This window comes from Pollachius pollachius, assembly GCF_949987615.1.
Source record: "Pollachius pollachius genome assembly, chromosome: 3".
Classification (NCBI taxonomy): Eukaryota; Metazoa; Chordata; class Actinopteri; order Gadiformes; family Gadidae; genus Pollachius; species Pollachius pollachius.
Window position 1 is genome coordinate 9570212 of NC_136936.1, and position 20029 is coordinate 9590240.

The window sequence follows — 20029 nt, forward strand, 5'->3', positions numbered from 1 at the left end:
ACGGAGCAGCTCATCTACATAATTACGAATACGATTCATTCGCAGTCCATTTGATGAGATATTTTGTAATGCTATTAATATCAAATATTACAATTATTATTGTCGAAGTTCATTATAAATAACATTTGTATTAAAAAAAAATAATAATCATCTCAAATGATCATCAGCTCTCTTCTATTACAAATACTATTACCACTACCTCTTTGGCTACCTTTATAGTACTATAGGAGTGGTACTTTTTTATTTGGTTGCTATTATTATAGTAATACCATATAAAATGCCTATTTTCTGAAGGAGAAATCCACTCTGTTTGAAACCTCTGGGAGAGATTGCAAATGTATGGCCGCTAACACTCACAGAGAACCAAAGGACAGGTAGACAAAAGCACACAAAATATGCAAACTCATCCTATCTCCATCTCTTCCTGAAAACACACATACACACCCACAGACACACACACACACACACACGCACGCACACACACACACACACACACACACACACACACACCCACACACACAGAAAGACACACCTTTGCGGGGGCAAAGTCCTAGTCGGGTACACAATAGCACAAAGAATATGCAAACTCACACTCCATGTGTTTTTGAAGACACACACCTACCAACACCTTCACCCATACAAAAACACACCTACCCAAACCTTCAGACACACACACACACGCGCACACGCGCTCACGCGCGCACACGCGCACACACACACACACACACACACACACACACACACACACACACACACACACACACACACACACGCACACACACTTATATATAGAAAGACAGAGCTTGCAGGCCCTAGTATGCCTAAATGGTGGCGGGGACCAGGAAGTCCCAGCAGGACTTAAGAGAAGGAGGGCCGTCAGCGTTTTCTCCACCAAAGGGTTGATTCCTCTCCAGTACGGGCTGCCTTTAATTGGAGAACTCAAATACACAGCTGGATACCAGGGTAGTACACGGCATGCTGAGCATGTGTCTGTGTGTGTGTTTATGTGTGTGTGTGTGTGTGTGTGTGTGTGTGTGTGTGTGTGTGTTGGTGAGAGAGAGAGTGTGTATGTGTGTGTGTGTGTGTGCATGGCTGAGAGACTGTGTGTGTGTGTGTTTGTATGTGCGTGTGTGTGTGTGTGCGTGTGTGTGTGTGTGTGTGTGTGTGTGTGTGTGTGTGTGTGTCCAGTAGCCACCCATTCCTCAAGAGGGGTTTGTTTGTAAGTCCTGTCATCTGCTGAATAATAACCATAGCTAATTTTCTTCAGATCATCTTCGGGTTAATCCTAATAATTGGCATTTCACAGTAATGTTTAGCATTTTATTGAAGTGAAATTGAGTTTGGCTGGAACTCAACCACAAAACAAAATGGCACAAAAGCTGTATGGAACTAAACATACCAATGTAGCATTTTCAAACAGTGAAATTAATCTAATTCCAGTAAGAAACTGTAAGCATAGTAATTATATTGAGTGATTTTCCGGTGCTGTATTATCACAAGTATTTTTTAGCACTTTATGTCTCACCCCGACATAACCAGCGTGGTCCTGAATGAATACAGTACATTTATTTGAATTCTGCAGAATAACATAATAATAGTCTTGCTTCATGTAGAAGGATAAAACGATTGAGTGTTTGTGTTGACTGTATTATATGGTCTCTTTTCTGTTTGCAATCCATAAAACATTTTATAATTATTTTAGTTGAATATTATGGTTTTGGCAAAGACAGGCAGTTAGGAAACAGAAATAGCCCCGTGGAATACACCAGAGATGATATGTTGGTGGTTAACCACATAGCACAGTTGATATCAAACCTGCCAGCTCAATAGATAGCTAACCTACTAGAACCAGCCAGCATGCTATGTTTGTAGCTAACCATCCAATATCTTGGTTTACTAACCATCTAGCTAAATCCATGACTTCCTATTTGAACTCTGGGTGTGGTCCACATTGAGAGATCATATGTTGTGTTGTGTATTAGTATAATACTTTTCTGGTTGATATGTAATCTCATTAAATTATTTACAATGGCAGAACCCAAAGCAGTGTTGACAGCCTGGGATTATGTATCTGAAAAGTTACACACTCTTCAATGCTAACCACTCGAAAACGTATGTGGACATTCAATCAAAACCACGATTTGGTGTCACTGCCTTCTAACAAAAACACATTTACAAGCTTTGACACCTTTATTATTAGTTAATGTGAGCCTGGTGACTACTTTTTATTTTGAAGTATCCAAATTGTATGTGAATTGCTGGAGCAGGCTGGAACAGAAAAAAACAAAGGATTCTACTCCTGGTTTCTCTAAATGACGGTCTTATTTTGGTAGCGGTGACAACATGACAGATTACTATTTGACAATCATTTTATCAAGTTTAAGAAAAATAAGGTTTTTGTTTAACCACCACTTAAGAAATATCAAACAGCAATAAGAAATCAGTTTGATATGATCCCTTTGAATCCTTTAATTAGTTGTGTGGTAATCACTATTGCTGTATTATAAAGAAGACTTTAGTATCGTAGAGTGTAAAAAGAGGAGCAGCTTAAGAAACATTTAATTGACATTTAGGAGATGCTGTTAGCCAAAGTGACAAACAAACATATCCATCTGCTTTACAAACAAAGCAGATAGATAAGTATTTTCTAGGCTCCGAGGCTCCTTGCCTACACCACGTACAGAGTTTACTGCTAGACACGATAACAACTTATGGGTTTTTCTCATGCTTGTAATATACCATTAAAGGGAAAGCTGTGGGTCAAAGAGACCTTGGTCAGAACAGAGAATACAATAGCTCTTTTAGTAAGTACTATTTTAAAGTGTACTTTTGGGACTGCACACGTTCAAAACAGTGTAGAATCTGATCAAGAATTCAAACCTATGCTCGCAAGCGATGATAAAAAACTTAAAACAGACTCACGGGTCATGATTTTTACAGGCACCTGCACCAAGCGCACACCCACAACGTTTAAGAGTTCAGTTCACACGGTGTAGCTTTCATATCGCAACACTCATGTTACCCGGCTGCGACATGGTGTTTTGGTGATAATTGGAGTGAATGGTTTGTTAAAATCCTTTTCAATATTCGCAACTTACCAATCCTGTTTTCTCCACATTGGTAACGTTATTTACATTTTATTCTTGGTAACCACTGGCTTGGTTGAGTGGTTGAATTATGATATTATAATGATGTAATTATGTTTGCGGTGCTGAAGAGAGGTGACGAGGGAAGATATTGATGATTTAACCTGATGTTACAATACATTAATGGTGTTGTACAGCCATCGCCATCTTCAACATCAACAAAGGCCTTCTTCAATACTGCCACAGTATTAGTATTGTATCGTTGTACCTTTGATTATAATTTTATTTAATCATCAACATCATCCATTTCTCTAAAAGGAACCCAGTACTAATATATTTTACGTTTGCGCGAGTGTGCATGCGTGTGTATGCATGTGCGTATGACCATTTGCATACATGCACACAAGCATATACATATGAAAGAATGTATTTGTGCATCTATGCATCTATTTACACATGCATGCATGTATACAGCACCATCAGTATCTGCTGTTCCTATGTATGTGGGAGGGCAGACCTATGTCTTACCCACCACGCTACATCACACCTCAGGCTGTGTGGTCCGCCTCATCCTCCTCCTCCTCGGAGAGAGAGAGAGAGAGGCAGACGACCGCTCTGGCTCCGCCAAGCCTTGCATGTTAAAACTCTACACTCCATCAAAGGCCCTTTGCAGTAACAGAGGGCCCATTCAGCTGAGACACAGCAACAGCTGCAGGCCCCGGGCCCCGGCCTAAGGGATCGTGGTTAAGATGTCTGCTCTGGGGGCCCAGTGGACTGATGCGGAGACGTCTGGGTTAGGGCCCATGTTTCCATCTCCGGCCCCGTCCCTCTGGCCCCACTGCTGTGGTAATGAGACGTCCTTCATGCCCTCCTGTGTTTACCCCGGCGTTGGCTGCTCACCATAGGCAGCCTTTTACATCTTTATATAAAGGATTAAGCTAAAGGTTTGGTTAGGAATTATGTAGGTTGTGGCTGGAAAGTGAACGAGGTTGAGGCTAAGGTTTCGGGCCAAATGGGGCAGGATAGTCTAATGGCTAAGGGGGTTTGAATGGGACTGATCCCCCTTTTCCACAGCCTACCCTGTAGGCATCCTTGAGTAAAGACGCCCCTACCTGCTCCTCAAAGACATGCATCAGACTTCCTCATAAGTCACTGTGGATAAAAGCTTCTGCTGAATGACTTAATATTCATGTGTAGAGTTGATTCATTCATTCACTGGCTGGGTGTGCCGCTTTAAAGTTTTAATAGATTCAAGTTTAACATGTGCACCAGGAGCAGGTGGTGGAGCTTTCAGAAGCAGCTGAAGAGGGCTTCCAATCTCCAATAACATCCGGCGCACACAATAAATCTATTTATCTGAGAGGATATTTACGATTACTTTTTCATTCTTTGACACTTTTATCCAAAACGAGTCGCATAGCTGTGATTTAAGGTACCTGTCACTAAGGAGCAGATTGGGCTTAGTGCAGCTTGTGGACATGAGGGATCAAACCCAGAACCTTTCGGCAGTTTGTTGAGCCCCCTAGCTACTACTCAGGCGGCCTACACTATCCTGCCAGCACAGCCGTAAATATTGAGTTGTTGAGAATCTTTTGCTGCTTGTTTGACTATGTTCTCATATGTTTGATTCTACACATATTGAACCTTTGGGATGTAGAGAAATGTGTATAAATAATAATGGTAGTGTATAGGTATATGTTTTAATTTGTTTATTAAAAAGTATGGGTTGATCAGCAAACAAAAAGGACTATGTGTTAACAAGGGAACCAATCAGAATTCAGCACCACACACATCTAACCAATCAGTGAGTAGCAAGGGAACATCGTTGACTATTGAAATCATTTAATGCTCAAAAACAAATACAGTTTACTTCACTGGGTCATCACAATTGAACATGATTTTTTTTTCCAAACTTGTAACACCCTCAGGAAATATACATTCACTTGGCTGCATACAGGTCTCTCCTTTCTGCCGTAACATCGAGTCAACAAATCTATGCAACACCCCTTTAAATGACCACAAACACGCGAGTGGCATATATCAAAAAAACAGAGTGGCATCTTTGACGAAACTTTGGACATGAGCTATACATTGACCTCTTGTCTATCCATCGTTACCAGGGCTATATCTGCAGTCCAAACAGGAATATTTTACATGAACACGGTTCCTATGCATTCTTCCCTAAATAAATCCCCACTATAATTTCAACGTTATGTACATTATTTACAGTGGAATGTGAACTCTTGGCGTGAGCAGGATGGAATGAAGTTACAGTTCGCTTTTACAAAAATCTGCTGAAATTAAATCACCCCGACAGCATTAAGACAATGTTACATCTGCTAGTATAGAGAGAGAGAATGGAGACCGAAATAAAATAAAACACAAGAACCCCCAATTCTTTTCACTCTTTGAAATTGTCCAGAAAAAAATGTGTGGCAGTTGTTTCATAATGGAAATAGGAGAAAAATAAAATAAAGAGTAAACAACTTAATAAGGTTAACTTAAATGAAAGCAAGTATTGATTTGTGCTTGACAAGGAGCAGGATTGATCTTTGTTTCTCGGCCTGTTCCAACATTGCCTTTGTGATTATTAAACCATATGTCCAAACAGCTTGTCTAGTTGTGCTTTCAAAAGTCAGCAATGTGTGGCTTTTTTTTTTTTTAACCTCCTGTAAGGATTTCAAATGTTCAGTTACGAACAGAAAAAAATGCTGGGACCCCGCAGGTATCTTTAAAGGTTTATACCGACACACTATTTCATTAGTTTTCCCAGTATTGAGTACAGACAGATATTAGCATCATGATTGAAATGTTATTAGCAATATTCCCCTTCAGGGATATTCTATCTAAAACCACACATAATTTTATTTAAGAAAAACGTAACAAATTAAAAATAACAAACTGCAATTTATCATATTTTATATTTTAAATTTGCATGACATGAATAAGCTGTTCGGCTAGTGTCCAAACAATGTGGACTCTCTTGAATAGACTCTCTAAACTCTTTAATAGGCACTGAATCACTGAATGCAAGGATAAACTTTCTTTAATTTTCCATGTTAATCTACGCTAAGGTGTGATATTAAATATAAAAAGAAACTGCATATCAGTTATCAAAAGCTAACGACATCAAACTAAAAGATATCAGTTCATATTAAGCGAAACACCTGCGATACTGCCTATTGGCTGTCCAGTCGTCTGGAGTAAACCTAAATCCCATGTGACTGTACCTTTCTAGAACTACTGTAGTAGCTCACCTACAGAACACTTGCAGAATCACAGTACACCTACATACGGCTGACAAATTTAGGAAAAGATTTGAGGGAAAATATGATGCTTCCGTTTCGCTCGCAATAACATTTTTTGGGATGTTTGTTCAGTGAGTTTAACGTACGTTCGCAGTGTTTCGAAGCCTGTGGAGTTCATGCTCAGGGGAGATACTATAGACACGCCTGAAGGATTTGAAAAACAATGACCGTAGCAAGCTGAAGGCTATCTGCTCTGACAGATGTGTATTTTTTTTCTAAACACATTTTATTGTGAACTGCAGAATGCTTGACCGCTGCACATTTCGTGCACACATACCAGAGAATATTAAACCTGCAATTATTATTATTTTTTAGCTGCAAATGAAGTAAAAAAAATCTAACAATTAAAGCGACATTCTTCCCACACAAATCATGCATAAAATAAGTGATTTATTAAGTGAGTTATTTAAGTTGTTCAGAGCTAGTCAGATACTAACGCCACAGATTGGACTCCTGTTGCAGGTCTCTTGTATTTCCATAGGTTGGTTATGTCATTTTGTGTTTGTGTTGCATTCATTCCTTGCAGTTTTTGCATCTCAGATAATATATATTTATGTATTCTCATTTACCAGAGGCCAAAAAAATATATATATCAATGTTTCAGTCCTTCTGCCATATTGTAGTCATAATGTGTTCCAGGATGGCTGACGTTTGAATTATTCGTTTTAAGTTCCCTATACATTTCTAAATGTTTGCTCGGTGTGTATAAAAAACAAAATAAGTTACGAGAGGTCATTCTCTGTATGTCCACAGCATGGACAGAGGATACCTAATAGATGATGCGGTTGATGTGTGCAACGGGCAACCATCAAGATGATTACGGGGAATCCCGACCACATTGTGTCTACATCCATTTGCTAAAGTAATCAAAATAAAAGAACTACGAGTAAATCCACATCGTTATGACAAATGTCACCCCCAAACAAAACCCCCAAAACATTTCATTACAGTGGTCAATTGTATAGTTCTATTTGTACAGGCACATTTAGTCCAACGTCCCTGGACTTCAACGAAAATCCATCTCATCTAACTCGGTCACCGAATTCAAAACGTTTGAGACAAAGTACACTCCGCCCCTCCTACCACCACCACCACCACCACCACCGCTATTGTACTCGCGACATTTCTGTTAAAACAAAGAAATAAAATCTGTCAGGGGGAAGGAGATGGAACTATTGAGCGAGGGACTTTGGAGCCCAGCGGGGGCCTACTTAAGCCGGTGTGTCGGCATTGGAACACAATGCAAAGGTGGTGTCAGTGGCTTTTGTTTTGCTGGGCACCACAAAGCCTGGAGTTTCTGCTATTACTTACAAAGTGAACGACGATACCTGGACTTAAGAGCGGCGATACCTGGACCCCCTTCGTACCCCTTTGCGTCGGGCGTCGAAGGTGGTGGTAAGACGTGCGTAGCATGCAACGGGCCTGGCTGTGGTCAAAATGAGCAGACACGGTTGGCGCTATCACTGCAAATGATACTGACACCACCTCTAAGCATTGTTTTTCCTGTAATGCGGCCAAGAGCAGAAGTATCTTGAAGTATTTTAGACCATTTGTCCTTTTTTCTTTTTCTCTCTCTCTCTGAAGCATTTGAGTGAATACCTTAACGTCCAACAGTAAATTTGTGAGACATTTCATTAACAATTCTGTTTTCACTTTTGAAATCATACCAAAAAGAAGCCTTAGAAAAACAACCATGAAAAAAAGAAATGACAATGATATTCCAAAAAACAATATGAAAAACAAGATTCTTACATCCAGTGTAGGACTTTTCACGAACACACTCCGGTACACCCCTTTCCCACAGTCACTTTTTTTAATACATTTAATACATTTATAACATGAAAAATACACACAAAATAATAATAATACACCAGTATTAATAAAACAGTCACCTCCCTCACCGTTTCAAAGTCAATGGGGACTGGCGCTCTCAAACCAATCACAGTACGTACCTTGTGTTTGTATTCTTTGCTCTCATTCACAGAAAAATTCAGGACACCGAGATGCTGCGTGGTCGAGGCGATGGTGCTAGCACTTTGAAGATTGACACGTTGCTTTTATTTTGTTTGACCTTTTTTTTTTTTCCATGGACATTAGTTGAGATGCGCAGGGGGAGGGTATATGATGCTGCTGGGAGAGGTTAAGGAGTTGGGGGGGGGGGGGGGGGGGGGGAGGTTTTCAGAGCCAATGAGTGACTGGGCAAATTTACAGAGGGAGGAGGGGGGTGGGGGTCGGCGGGTGAGCGAGTGTGAGGGTGGAGGGGGGTGAGGAGGGGTGTGGGTGGAGAGGTTGCGGGTGAGGACAGCCGGAGGCAGGAGGACTGGTCTGAAGGGTTGGTTTGGCGCGCGCTGCCGCCCCCTCCCCCCACCCTGTCCACGCCACCCCGTCCCGCGCCGTCCACGCCGCCCGACGCCGGCCACTACACGTACCACTCCTTCTTAGAAATGACGGAGCCGTCGGTCTGGGAGATCATGTCGTCGGCGATCTCCGCCTCGGCGTCGTACTGGAAGGCCAGCGTCCGCTCGTCGTAGTCCCGGCTCTCGCCCTCGTCCACCGTGAAGTAGGGCCTCTTCAGGTCCTCCGTCTCGCCGTCAAAGTCGCGCTCGCGCCCCTCGAAGCCCCCCTGGCCGATGACCTGCGCCGGCTTCTTCTCGTCGTCCGAGTCCTCAGGGTACTGCAGGTTCTTGGGCAGGGGCGGGTGCGCGGGCACGCCGCCGGCCTTGCTGTAGCCGTTGCCGAACACGTGCTTCTTGGTGTTGTAGTCGCCCTTGAAGGTGCGCTGGCGGCGGCGCAGGAACACGAAGAGCAGGACGGCGAGCAGGACCAGCAGGGACACGCCCCCCACCACACACCCGATCACCGCGCCGGTATTGTGCGGCTTGGCTTCGATATTGGTGCTCCCGGCGGTCGGGTTGCTAGGGAATTCTGGGTGGGAAAAGACAAATGGAAGGGAGTGTGTCAGTGCTCTGGTGGGAGGGAGGTGCAGTGAGTAGGTACAAGGACAAGAAGGAGGAGGTGCAGTGAGCAGGTACAAGGAAAAGGAGGTGCAGCGAGCAAGTACGAGGAGGAGGAGGAGGAGGAGGGGGTGCAGTGGGCAGGCACAGGGAGAAGGAGGCGAAGGTGCAGTGAGCGGGTACGAGGAGGAGGAGAAGGAGGAGGAGGAGGAGGAGGAGGAGGTGGTGCAGTGTGTCGGTGCGCTGGTGAAAGAAAACGCAGGTAGAGGACGAGGTGGTGGTAGCTGGGGGTGTCCCCTGCGTCTCCCTCCAACTGCACACGGCGCGGTTGGGAGGAGGCGCAGTGAGCAGGTAGTAAAGGAGGCGCGGTGTGCGGTTGTAGGAGGAGGTGCTGTGATTAGTGTGAAAGATGAATTTGGGAACAGGGGGTTGGGGGAAGGAGACGCAACAGGAAGGAAGAAGGAGCCACCCTCCCACCCCAGCCACCGAGGCACAGCCCTGCGGCCCCCCCACACGGCGACGCCCACCGACCGAAGCGGCCCACCCTCTCCTGACCAATAGCAGACCCCGGCCGGTTCCGAGAGAGGCAAAGGTACAAGATGGACAACATGCGCGCTCGGAAGATGAAAGGGAATGGACCACAGAGGAGGCCGGTCTAGGAACAGCACGTCACAAAGGGGGACGTCGCGTTTGATTGAAGAGAAGTAAGGCTTTACATCATGCACCCTAACCCTCCATTTGAAGGCCAAAACGGAAAATAAACCGACGTTATGCCGTGGGTGGGTTGTTAAAAGTGGCCCTCATTCCAGTCTGGTGGTTACGAGATAGTTTCCACACAGTTTCTCTCTAGACATCCATGTATTAAAACAGTTTGTTATGAGATGATACGGGGCATAGCATCGTAGCGTAGCATCGCGTGAAACCCAATATTGCCCCTACTGTATTTGATTTAGCAGAGATTATTATAGAAGAAAACTTATTTTTGCCAGCGATGATTAGCAGCAGCCAAGCAGATTAAAAGAGCATGCCATGATGGGAAACACATTGCAGATACATATGAAAGACGTTTGGCCAGCCAGCCAGAGCAAAGAACAGAACAAACAGAGACAGTTGAGAGAAGAGAAAAGTATCAAACAAGTCAAATATGATTTTTTCCAGCGGAGTGGAGCAGGCTGGGACAAAGACTAATGACTTCGCCATCAAAGACAAACGTTATGAACCTCGCCAGCCTCCGCAGCTCAGCGACAGAGGGGCTGGCATCTCTGCCTTCGCAAATCCTCCTCCAGCGAAACACAGACCAATATATTGTCCCGCTATCCGTTAACGCCGCCACATCTGGGGCTGGGCCTTCAGCATTCACCTCGCGGCGCTGCTGAGCTGCCAGAGCCCCTTCGCCAGCAATAAACAAGGGCTCGCCAGTGGGAAACGCAACTGCTCTTACATTATGATGAGGCTTAGAGAAATGTGTCGCCTTTAATAGCAAGCTTAACTCTGAGGCTTTGAATACACAGGGGCTGCGGCAAACCCTAAACACCGGGAGTGTTATTATCTGAGAGGCAGATGAAAGCACAGCAGAGATAGGCCCGGGCGAAAGCCTGCAGAGAAGAGAGACGTGCATCCCCTTCCACGGCAAAAACACTGCCAAGTGTTTACCAAGAGGAGAGCGAAGAGACAAACGCCGTGGGTGGAGAGGAACGGAATAACGTAAGAGGGGAGAGAGAGAGAGAGAGAGAGAGAGAGAGAGAGAGAGAGAGAGAGAGAGAGAGAGAGAGAGAGAGACTGTGCTACTTTTGCAGGAGACACAGACAAACGCTTCACAATCTGCAGCCCACAGCTAGGGATCCAGGGCGTTGAAACAATGACCATATCCTACCTCTACATAGGGCGTTTTATGTATTTGTTACAAATCCCATTCATATTAATCTGTAAACCGAAGTTTCAAATCTCTTCCAAAACAAACAACATTTCTTTATTAAAAAGACTTTGCTACTTAAATATCTCCTATAGCCACATATAACAGTATTTCTTCAACTTTCACCACTAGATTGGGCCGAGTTTAATATAAAACACATTCAAACATCTCCGGAGTTATTTGCTGTTTACAATCGAACAAAAGAAAGACAGGAAAGAATTACAAAGCCATTCAGTGTAAAAATATTGACAGATAATAGTCGATTCATCGCCCAAGTTCCAAGTAGAACAAACACGATTATGAAGTGAAGATACAAATGAACGCTATAAACGGGGGATCAGCTAATAACACGACGTACAACTCCTGTGGGAAATCTGTTGTTGCTCCAGAGCGGAGGAAACTACAGCGACATTAACCAATATGTAACATAGAACAGAGGAACCAATCCGCCTCCCCAGGGACATCTCAAGATTATGTTCTACATTATTCAAGGTTGTTCAGGATATCTTTATCGGCATACCATCAAAATAACACAACAAAGGCTGAATCCGAAAAAAACATGGTGCCAATGCGAAGGTCTTCGATTTACAGGCATCCATTTAGGGTTTTATGATTTTCTTTTATGTTTTTGTTATAAAAGGTTATTCTTATTTCTATTGGCTTGTCTGCACCGTTTTATTACGTGTTTTCAGTGTTGAGGAGGCATGGCATACAAAATGCTTTTATTGCTATTACTGACTGTTTCTCGTTTAATTAATGTCACAATAACCTTCAAAACTAACACTTGAAACTTGAAACCGACAGAGAAAAGCCACATGATTTCACGCTGATGCATATAGGCCCTAAGTAATAAAAATGACTCGTCAGCAGAGAAAAACATGGAGGGATCCCTTTCTATCTCAAATATAACCCACAGCTAATATGAACGTATCAATATCACCACTAAAACATCTGGATGTCTGAATCACAGCTCAACTCTCACAACGGTCCGTCCAGTTTTTGTTCTTATAAAATACATAATCTTGCCAGAGACATCCCAAGAAGAGGCAAACATACTCTGTCTGTGTTGTTATAACATCAAAAGGCCAAATATATATTATTAATAACAACAACTTGAATCAGGCCATAAAAACCAACCCAGCGATAAGAGTTTTGACTCGATCTGACATCAATTACATCCCCACAAAAGTGTGGCAGTTTAATTAACACCAAATTTCACAAGTCTAACAAGCAATTATGATATCGCCATCGTTCAACACAAAAGAAAGACACATTTCCCACATGAGCGGTGGGGGGGGAACGATTTTCAAATCATTGCGTTTAATTGTTGACTCGTTTCATTACATGCAATTAGCGGCATTCTTCAACTGATGAATGTTTTAGACGGCGCCGATCTAGGCAGAGGAAGCCAATTGTTCCCTCGCCTGGAGGGGGGCAAGGAGACTACAGGAACGGCAGAAAGCCTTCCTCTCTCGCTTTTGATGATCACACTAGCGCTACAGCGCGCCATATACAGCACTGCCACCCAAATATTGTCCTCCGCCATTCTCCCCCCCAAACCCTCGCCTGCATTGGTGGGGGGGGGGGTCTCAGGGAGAGAGAGAGAGAGAGAGAGAGAGAGAGAGAGAGAGAGAGAGAGACAGACAGACAGACAGACAGACAGACACGGAGAGGGATAGAGAAACAGAGAAACAGAGAGAAAGAAAGAGAGAGAGAGCTGGGCAGCGTCTCAAATATCAGCTCAGGTTTTAATCTGTGCACCTAATGGGATTATTCAGACACAGGCCTTCATTACACACATGAATGGCGGAGAGCAGCGACGGGTCACCCCTGCCTGAGAACACGTCCTCCCCTTCCAACGCCTTGCCAAGGCCGGGGAGATGGGGAGCCATGGGGGAGGGAGTGAGGGAGGGAGGCGGGAGTCGGCTCCTGTAATCCTCCCCTCTGCCCTCCAGTGTGTCTCTCTCTGCTGAGGGTTGCCTGCACCCTCATCATCCACTCCTCTTAATCCTAATTGGCCAGCTCCTTTCTCCCCCCTCTCATTTCAAAGGACTCCAGATCCCTATATTCCCCATGCGCGGATTTAGGACCCGTAAAAAAGGAAGGCTACAAAAATAGAGGTTAAAAAGGTGAGGAAGAGGCGAAGGAATGATAAAAATTAAAAGTAGTACTTCTATAGAAGACACGGCCAGTGTTCAGAGGAGCCACTTTAGACCACTACTTAGTTCTCTTTATTGCCGATCCGGTTACGACGCCACTCGGCACATGTATACGAGGAATGTGCCAGTAAACTAGCAGTTATTAGCGGCAAAAAGATGGCAAAAACAGAGGCGCCGAGACCGCTATCTGTGCTGGGAGGCCAACCGGTGTCTTGTATTTTAAAGAGGCCCTCTTTGTTTATGCCACGCAAAAACTGGGAGAGGAATGGAAGGTTGAACTGCCAAAAAGCCGATAAACTGCAGCAAATATGCCCGTTTGTGTGAAGCTGGGAGGTATTTATGTGTTGTTGCCCAGAAATGTGCGGTATAGGAGGTGGTGGAGGTGGTGGAGCTGGTCGATGCATGTGGATGTTCTCCGGTGGGACGGAGAGCCTCTTGTTGTTGAAGCACAAACTTCAGAGAACCTCGGGGGTGAAAGCCAAATCAGCCATTCTCCGGATACCTCCTCCACAGCTTCAGACACACACACACACACACACACACACACACACACTCAGAGGTAGCTGTCGTATTTGTAGATTCAAAACATGAACTGGCGCCGGGGGTACCACGGAATGGTTGAGTAACAAACCACAGTTCTGAGTCCGTTGGTGGGTACCCTTTGCTCTTTCAAATGCTCTAAAAAAAATAACAATCAATGATATTTTTGCCCTCTGTGGGTCTTATTAACCAGTCTGCCATCTTTGTTCAGTCTTCACACTTAGTTCAACAACCCAGCTCACTTTAAGAACCAAGAAAACCCCCAGGTGAATAGGGCCCAGGGGTAAAGCTGTGTACAACTGAGTAAAACTGTGTGAGGTCGAGAAAGCAGTGTTTAATGATAATCTCATTATGTAAAGAACGCTAATAATAAAATATCGAGCGAGGGGTTGCGCTGCGTGGGCCAGTGTTATAGCGGTAGGGCTGGGGGGAGAGGTGTGGGTGTAGCGATAGCACGGCACTAGTGCTAGCACTAGGGCTAGCACCTGCCAAGAGATAGATTAAAAAAAGACTTCAAAGCGAACTCAAAGCGCAGTCGCTGTGATTCTGTTCCAGGCAAACAAAAGACGGCTTCGGCTCTCGGGGGCCCTCTGGAAACATGCAGATAGCGCGGGGGTAACCTTGGCTATCAACGGCTAAAATATACACTATTGAGATTAATAGGGTGGCATGAGAGCCGTGAAAGGCCCATAATTCACCCCCAGGGGCCCCTGATAGATTTACACAGGTAATGTGGAACGCGAGGTACAAGCGCCTGTTTTTCGGAACGTTCACAGCTGGCTTGATCTGACTTGTGAAAAACGACAAGTGAACGGCGTCTGTAAAATGATCAAGTGTCAACAGTTTATAATCCTTGACTTTATATAATCCTATTACAGCATGTTAAAGTCAAGGTTTCGTTTACCCCGTGACCCAGAGGTTAGCCCTTTCATGTTTTATCTTCAATCGAACATAATTATAATTCTACTATTACTATAGTTTGTGTGTTGCACTGCACCTGAAACCTGTAGTGAAGCTGTAACCAGACACATTCAATGTGTCTGTTGCCTCAGACACATTAAAACTCATGTTTTTTTTAACATGAGTTTCGCTGCAACCACCGCAAGACCTCGCTGATCACGTCTGATCGGATCAAGGGGCGGCCTGAGAGGAGAAAGAGACACTGTTTCGCAACCCTGACCCGGAGCTACCGCATCTTGGTGCGCCTCGCTCCTGTCGGAACACGCAAGAGGTACAAACATTCCCTGAGTCTCACTGCAATTACTCGGACAAAGTGTCGTAACATTGGTGCGTGTGTGCGGTTGTGTGTGTGTGCGTGTGTGTGAGTGTCGGGAGGGGAGAGGTTAAAGGAGGGATTTCAAAGAACGGTACAGGGAGTGGTGTTTTAACACGACCCAATGGAGAAGAACAAGGGGGCACGCGGGCGGTAATGAAAAGGTAGTGGGGGAGAGAGAGAGAGAGAGAGAGAGAGAGAGGAAAATAGGAACAGGAGGAGCAGCCCTCTTTTGGATGACAAGGTGAAACATCTTTCTGAGCAAATGGGGAAATTAAAAGAGTAAGAAAAAAGGCTTGGGAGTGGCACCCACGTAGAGCAGGTATATGGGGGAGAGGGAGAGAGAGAGAGAGAGCGAGAGAGAGAGTGAGAGAGAGAGAGAGAGAGAGAGAGACAGAGAGGGAGAGAGAGAGAGCGATAGACCGGGGGAGAGAGACCAAGAGAGAGAGAGAGAGAGAGAGAGAGCGATAGACCGGGGGGGAGAGAGAGAGAGAGAGAGAGAGAGAGAGAGAGAGACCGAGCGAGAGAAGGCGAGCAATAGGCAAAGTCACATTAAGTCAGTGATTCAAAAGATCCTCATTACTGCGGCTGTGTGGAATTGCCGGTGGTTGTGAAGACGTGAGAATGCATCGCTGCCACGAAGAATGGCTCAACACCAAGGGGGGAATTAAACACGCATGTCCGCACACCATGAAGCAGTCCTTTCCCTCCTCGCCATCACGCCCACCCTCCCCCGCATTCACTGCTTATTTCCGTACACCGTTAACAAAAACAGCCAGGCGATGATAGTTTCCACCGCTATTCGCTGTGCTATCACCACCTGAACAGACGCATAAGCCCTTCGTTTGTGTGAAGGTAAATGCCGCTGATGTGACGGAAATCATCAGCGCTTTCGGTTTGAGAAACTGTGCCCCCCCCCCCCTGCCCGCACTTTGACAGGGTGAGAGGAGATAACACCCACCTTCATGACATCATCGCTTCATGACAGCCAGGCAGTCGTGCCGAGACCTGAGCGCCTATCTGTCTCTCCTCCTTCCCTTAAGGAGCCCCGCTGCTGCTGATATTCTAATCCCACGCCGAGGAACATCCCCGGGTAGACTCGGCGCCGCACGGGGGCCCCGGCGTGACGGAGGCGGACCGCTAGTCTATGCACGGCTCTAGATTGCATGCGTGCCCGCGGAAAGGGTAGCCACGGCGGTGTAGATTGCACCCTGGGTAATCTCCCTACACAGTGTATATTTTATAAGAGAGGATTTACGGCCCCTGTGACTACACAGAAGGTCGTAAACAAACCTCTCCGTCGCTCTCTCCTTTATCTCTCTCTCTTTCTCCCTCCTTCTCTTCATCCCTCCCTTCTTTCTCTCTCCCTCCTCTGCCGTTTTTTGTCTCTCCCCTTCTCTTCCTCCCTTTTTCATTCCTCTCTTCTTTCTCTTTCTATTTCCTCTCTTCCTCCCTCTCTTTCTCTCACCCTCTCCCTCTCTCATTTCTCCATCTCTGTCTCTTTCTTTCCACTGCCTCTCTCTCTTTTCTCTCCCTCCCTCTCTTTCTCTCTCACTCTCCCATTTTCTCCCTCCCTCCCTCCCTCTCTCTCTCTGGAAGCCAGAGCCCTCCACGCTGTGTGTGCCTGCTCACTCTCCGCACCTCCACCGTCACGCGGCCTCTCTCTCTCTTTCTCTAGCCCCTCTCCTACCCTTAGTAATCTCATTTCTGTATCCTGCTTGTTATTGTGGAACATGAGTAATGAACGGATGTGTACTGAGCCGCGACAGCAGCGGCCGCAGCCAGTGGTCAAGCCCAGGGACAGCGGCTGACCTACTTTAGACGTCCCCTCCGCGCCTCGTCACAGACCTGACACCACGGGAGCGGAGGGCGGGGAGGAGGGGAGGAGGAGGAGGGGAAGGGGGGAGAAAATGATAATGGAGGGGGAGGAGAAGGGGGAGGAGCAGGCTGCCAACGCAGAGAGAGGAGGAAGAGGAGGAAGAGGAGGAGGAAGAGAGGAGGGGGAAGAGGAAGCAGGGAGGAGGAAGAGGAGGAGGGAGAGGAGGCAGGGAGGAAGATGAGGACAACTTGGAAGGGGGAGGAGGAGCAGGAGAGGAGGGGACGAGGAGGAAAGGAGGAGCGGAAAGACGAGGGGCGGGGGGGGGGGCACAGTTGCTGAGCAAGGCCGAAGGGCAAACCCTCCCTCCCCTCCTCCCCTCCGTCAACTGTCTGAATCTCCATCCCTTCCCCGCTCGGCTGACTATCCTCCAGAGATCCGAAACAGCCAGCATGGCAGAAACAAACGTTGAGATAAATCACATCGGTTGCGGCGCCACGCATCACGTGCAGAATCGCCGCTTCCTGCTTCCCCCCCCCTCCCGACAATACCACCGTCACCGCCGCCACACCTCGCTCCTCCCTGGACTAAACCACATCGTCAGGCTGAACCAGACATCCTCTCTGGCTTCCATTTTATTTAAACACTGAGCGCCCGCCGCTGCTGCAGCCAGCTCCTCTTCCCCTTTAAAAGAAGAAAATCCTTTCCTTTAATACTTTGGCTCAGGCGCGCGGCCGCCCAGGCTCTTTATGCGCGGCCCACTGTGCACTAGCTAACGGAGCCCATGCTAATGCCTCATTTGGATAATGAGCCGTGAGGCTGGCAGGAACTGAAACCCCCCCCCCCCTCCCGGGGGGACGGAGCCGTGCTCCATGAGCAGGCATGTCCTGATCCTCCCAGGACTTAGACATACCTGGGTGGGTTCGAGAGGGAGAGGGAGGAGGTGGAGGATAAGGATGGTGAGTTGGGGAGGGGGGAAGGAGGAGGGAGGCAAACGAGGACTCACAGCAGGAAGGGGAGGCGCACGCAGGTGACACGCTGAAGACCCCCGTGTGCTGGCGTTGCTGAATACGCTCCTCAATCGGCCTGAGAGCGTGTCTGTCTGGTGCGCGGGCGTCGCCACGTAACGTTATACGATGAGTACTGCAACAGGTGTGTGTGGCCTCCATGAATAATACACGGCGCCAGCCGCGGCGCAAGCAGATGGCGAGCGGCCTTCGCCGTGACGGGCGCCGAGACAAACACGTCTCAGAATAGCTGACATCATAATGCTTCCCGTCTCCCGTGCTGGGGAGGGAGACGCAGACAAATGGCCGTGCGAGGTGTCTCGGCGGCGAGCCAGGTGCTGTGTGTTTGTGATTGTGATACACGGTTCGTCAGAAGGATGCTGGCTGCGCATGCAGAGTGATTGCTTTCGTTTTTTTTAATACCGTGTTGATTGACGTGTAGATATATAAAAACCAGCAGAGCCAGTGCTGCCATAAAAAGCGACCCTGAGCCCCTGACACTTTGAGTCCCCTAGTATCAGGGTGAAACGCGGAGAGATGTGCCGTTGACTACCACACTTTAATCTAGCGGCGTACACTCTCCTTCTTATCTGCCACCGCCACAGAAGGACATGCCGTCACCGCAACGGTGTTGGGTGGTGAAGGTAGAGCGGCCTTCTCCTCAGCCACTGCCGCGTGGGACTATTATGGATGCCTGCAGGGCACCTGCCATTCATTCCAGCGCTTCAATCCTGCAAGTCAGCCAGCCAAGCATTCCAATCCGTCACGGGGGCCCGACATTAGATATTCATATTTCAGTCAGGCTACACGGCTTATTCATCTTATTTTGGAACTTTACGTAGGATTTGTATTTTTCTTCCCCTCTGTCCATCTCTCTCTCTCATTCCCGCTCAACTTCATTTACCCACAGCAGGTCTAGCTATTGGTTGTGCAGGAGAGCGTGAACGGATGTCAGGCTCCTTTTTGCCGGTGCTTGAAGTAGGATCCATCTCTGCACTTTCTTGCTAAATTGAGGAGCGCAAAGTCACTCCATCTAGTTTAACCCTGTTGATGTGTGCCTACAGCGAGACCAGACTACACTTTAGGCGATGTGGGGCTACAAACCCGACAGGAGGGACCGTATGATGGCCGCCAGACCTTAGACATAGCTATTAGCCCTTAGTAAGTACAGCAGGCAGTACATTAACTGCCACTCAGACGGACGTATAGAACTGGTGTGACAGCTTTCAGGCTTTGCTATGTTTTCAGGGGAAAATAGGCCATGTTGCGACCACATTGCATTGCAGCATCGCTGTTCCTTTGTGATGGCCCCTCCGAAGCAAAAGGCCAGTGGAGTTTGTTGAAGGTCAAGTTATGGTCTCCGTCGCCACCATTACACAGTGGGGGCTGTCTCAAGCTCCATCTAAGTTTAGTGCGACTGTACACCCCCCGGTCCATCTCAGACATCCCATGATACACTGAGGCAAGCTCAGTGTAATCCTTCAAACAAAGTTCAATGGCTATGATATTTGGGAATTCATGCTTTGTCATTTAACAGCGGACCAGTGCCCCGTCTCGCTAAAGGTTAAAGCAGCAGCCTGGGACATATTAGCATCTAATCAACGCAATTCTGAAACGGCGTAAACAAATTAGATCGCAACTAAATGCTTCCGCCCGTCGTGCTAGCCGCGTTCCCATCGCCGCCCCACATTGCTATGCTACAGCGAAGGCCGAGCCAATCAAAGCCACACATCTCTTTTCCCAAGGGGGATAATGACATAATTGGAAAGCCATCTTGACAGAATCATCATTCATCAGGTCCGCTTAAGTGGATATTTAAGATGGAAGCCAACTCTTTCTTTTAGGAACAAAACACAGTGTGGTGGTGGTGGGCTGACTGTCATTATAAAAATGAGCTGATAGAGTTCTCTTAAGTTTCAAATGGTCTCCGGGGTTAACCACATTGCTCAACCCTTTACTGTGGTTTAGGACCTG

The 20029-nt window shown here is 46.6% G+C and overlaps 1 protein-coding gene across 1 annotated transcript in view; it reads right to left on the reverse strand.

Moving 5' to 3' along the window:
• Positions 1-4769: 4769 nt before the first annotated feature.
• The window catches only part of nectin1b (nectin cell adhesion molecule 1b), an 84988-nt gene continuing 69728 nt past the window's right edge, over positions 4770-20029 (reverse strand). The window contains exon 6 of the mRNA XM_079732096.1: positions 4770-9319. Coding sequence (XP_079588222.1) covers positions 8814-9319 — 506 coding nt within the window. The 3' untranslated portion in view covers positions 4770-8813. The remainder of the gene's footprint in view (positions 9320-20029) is intronic.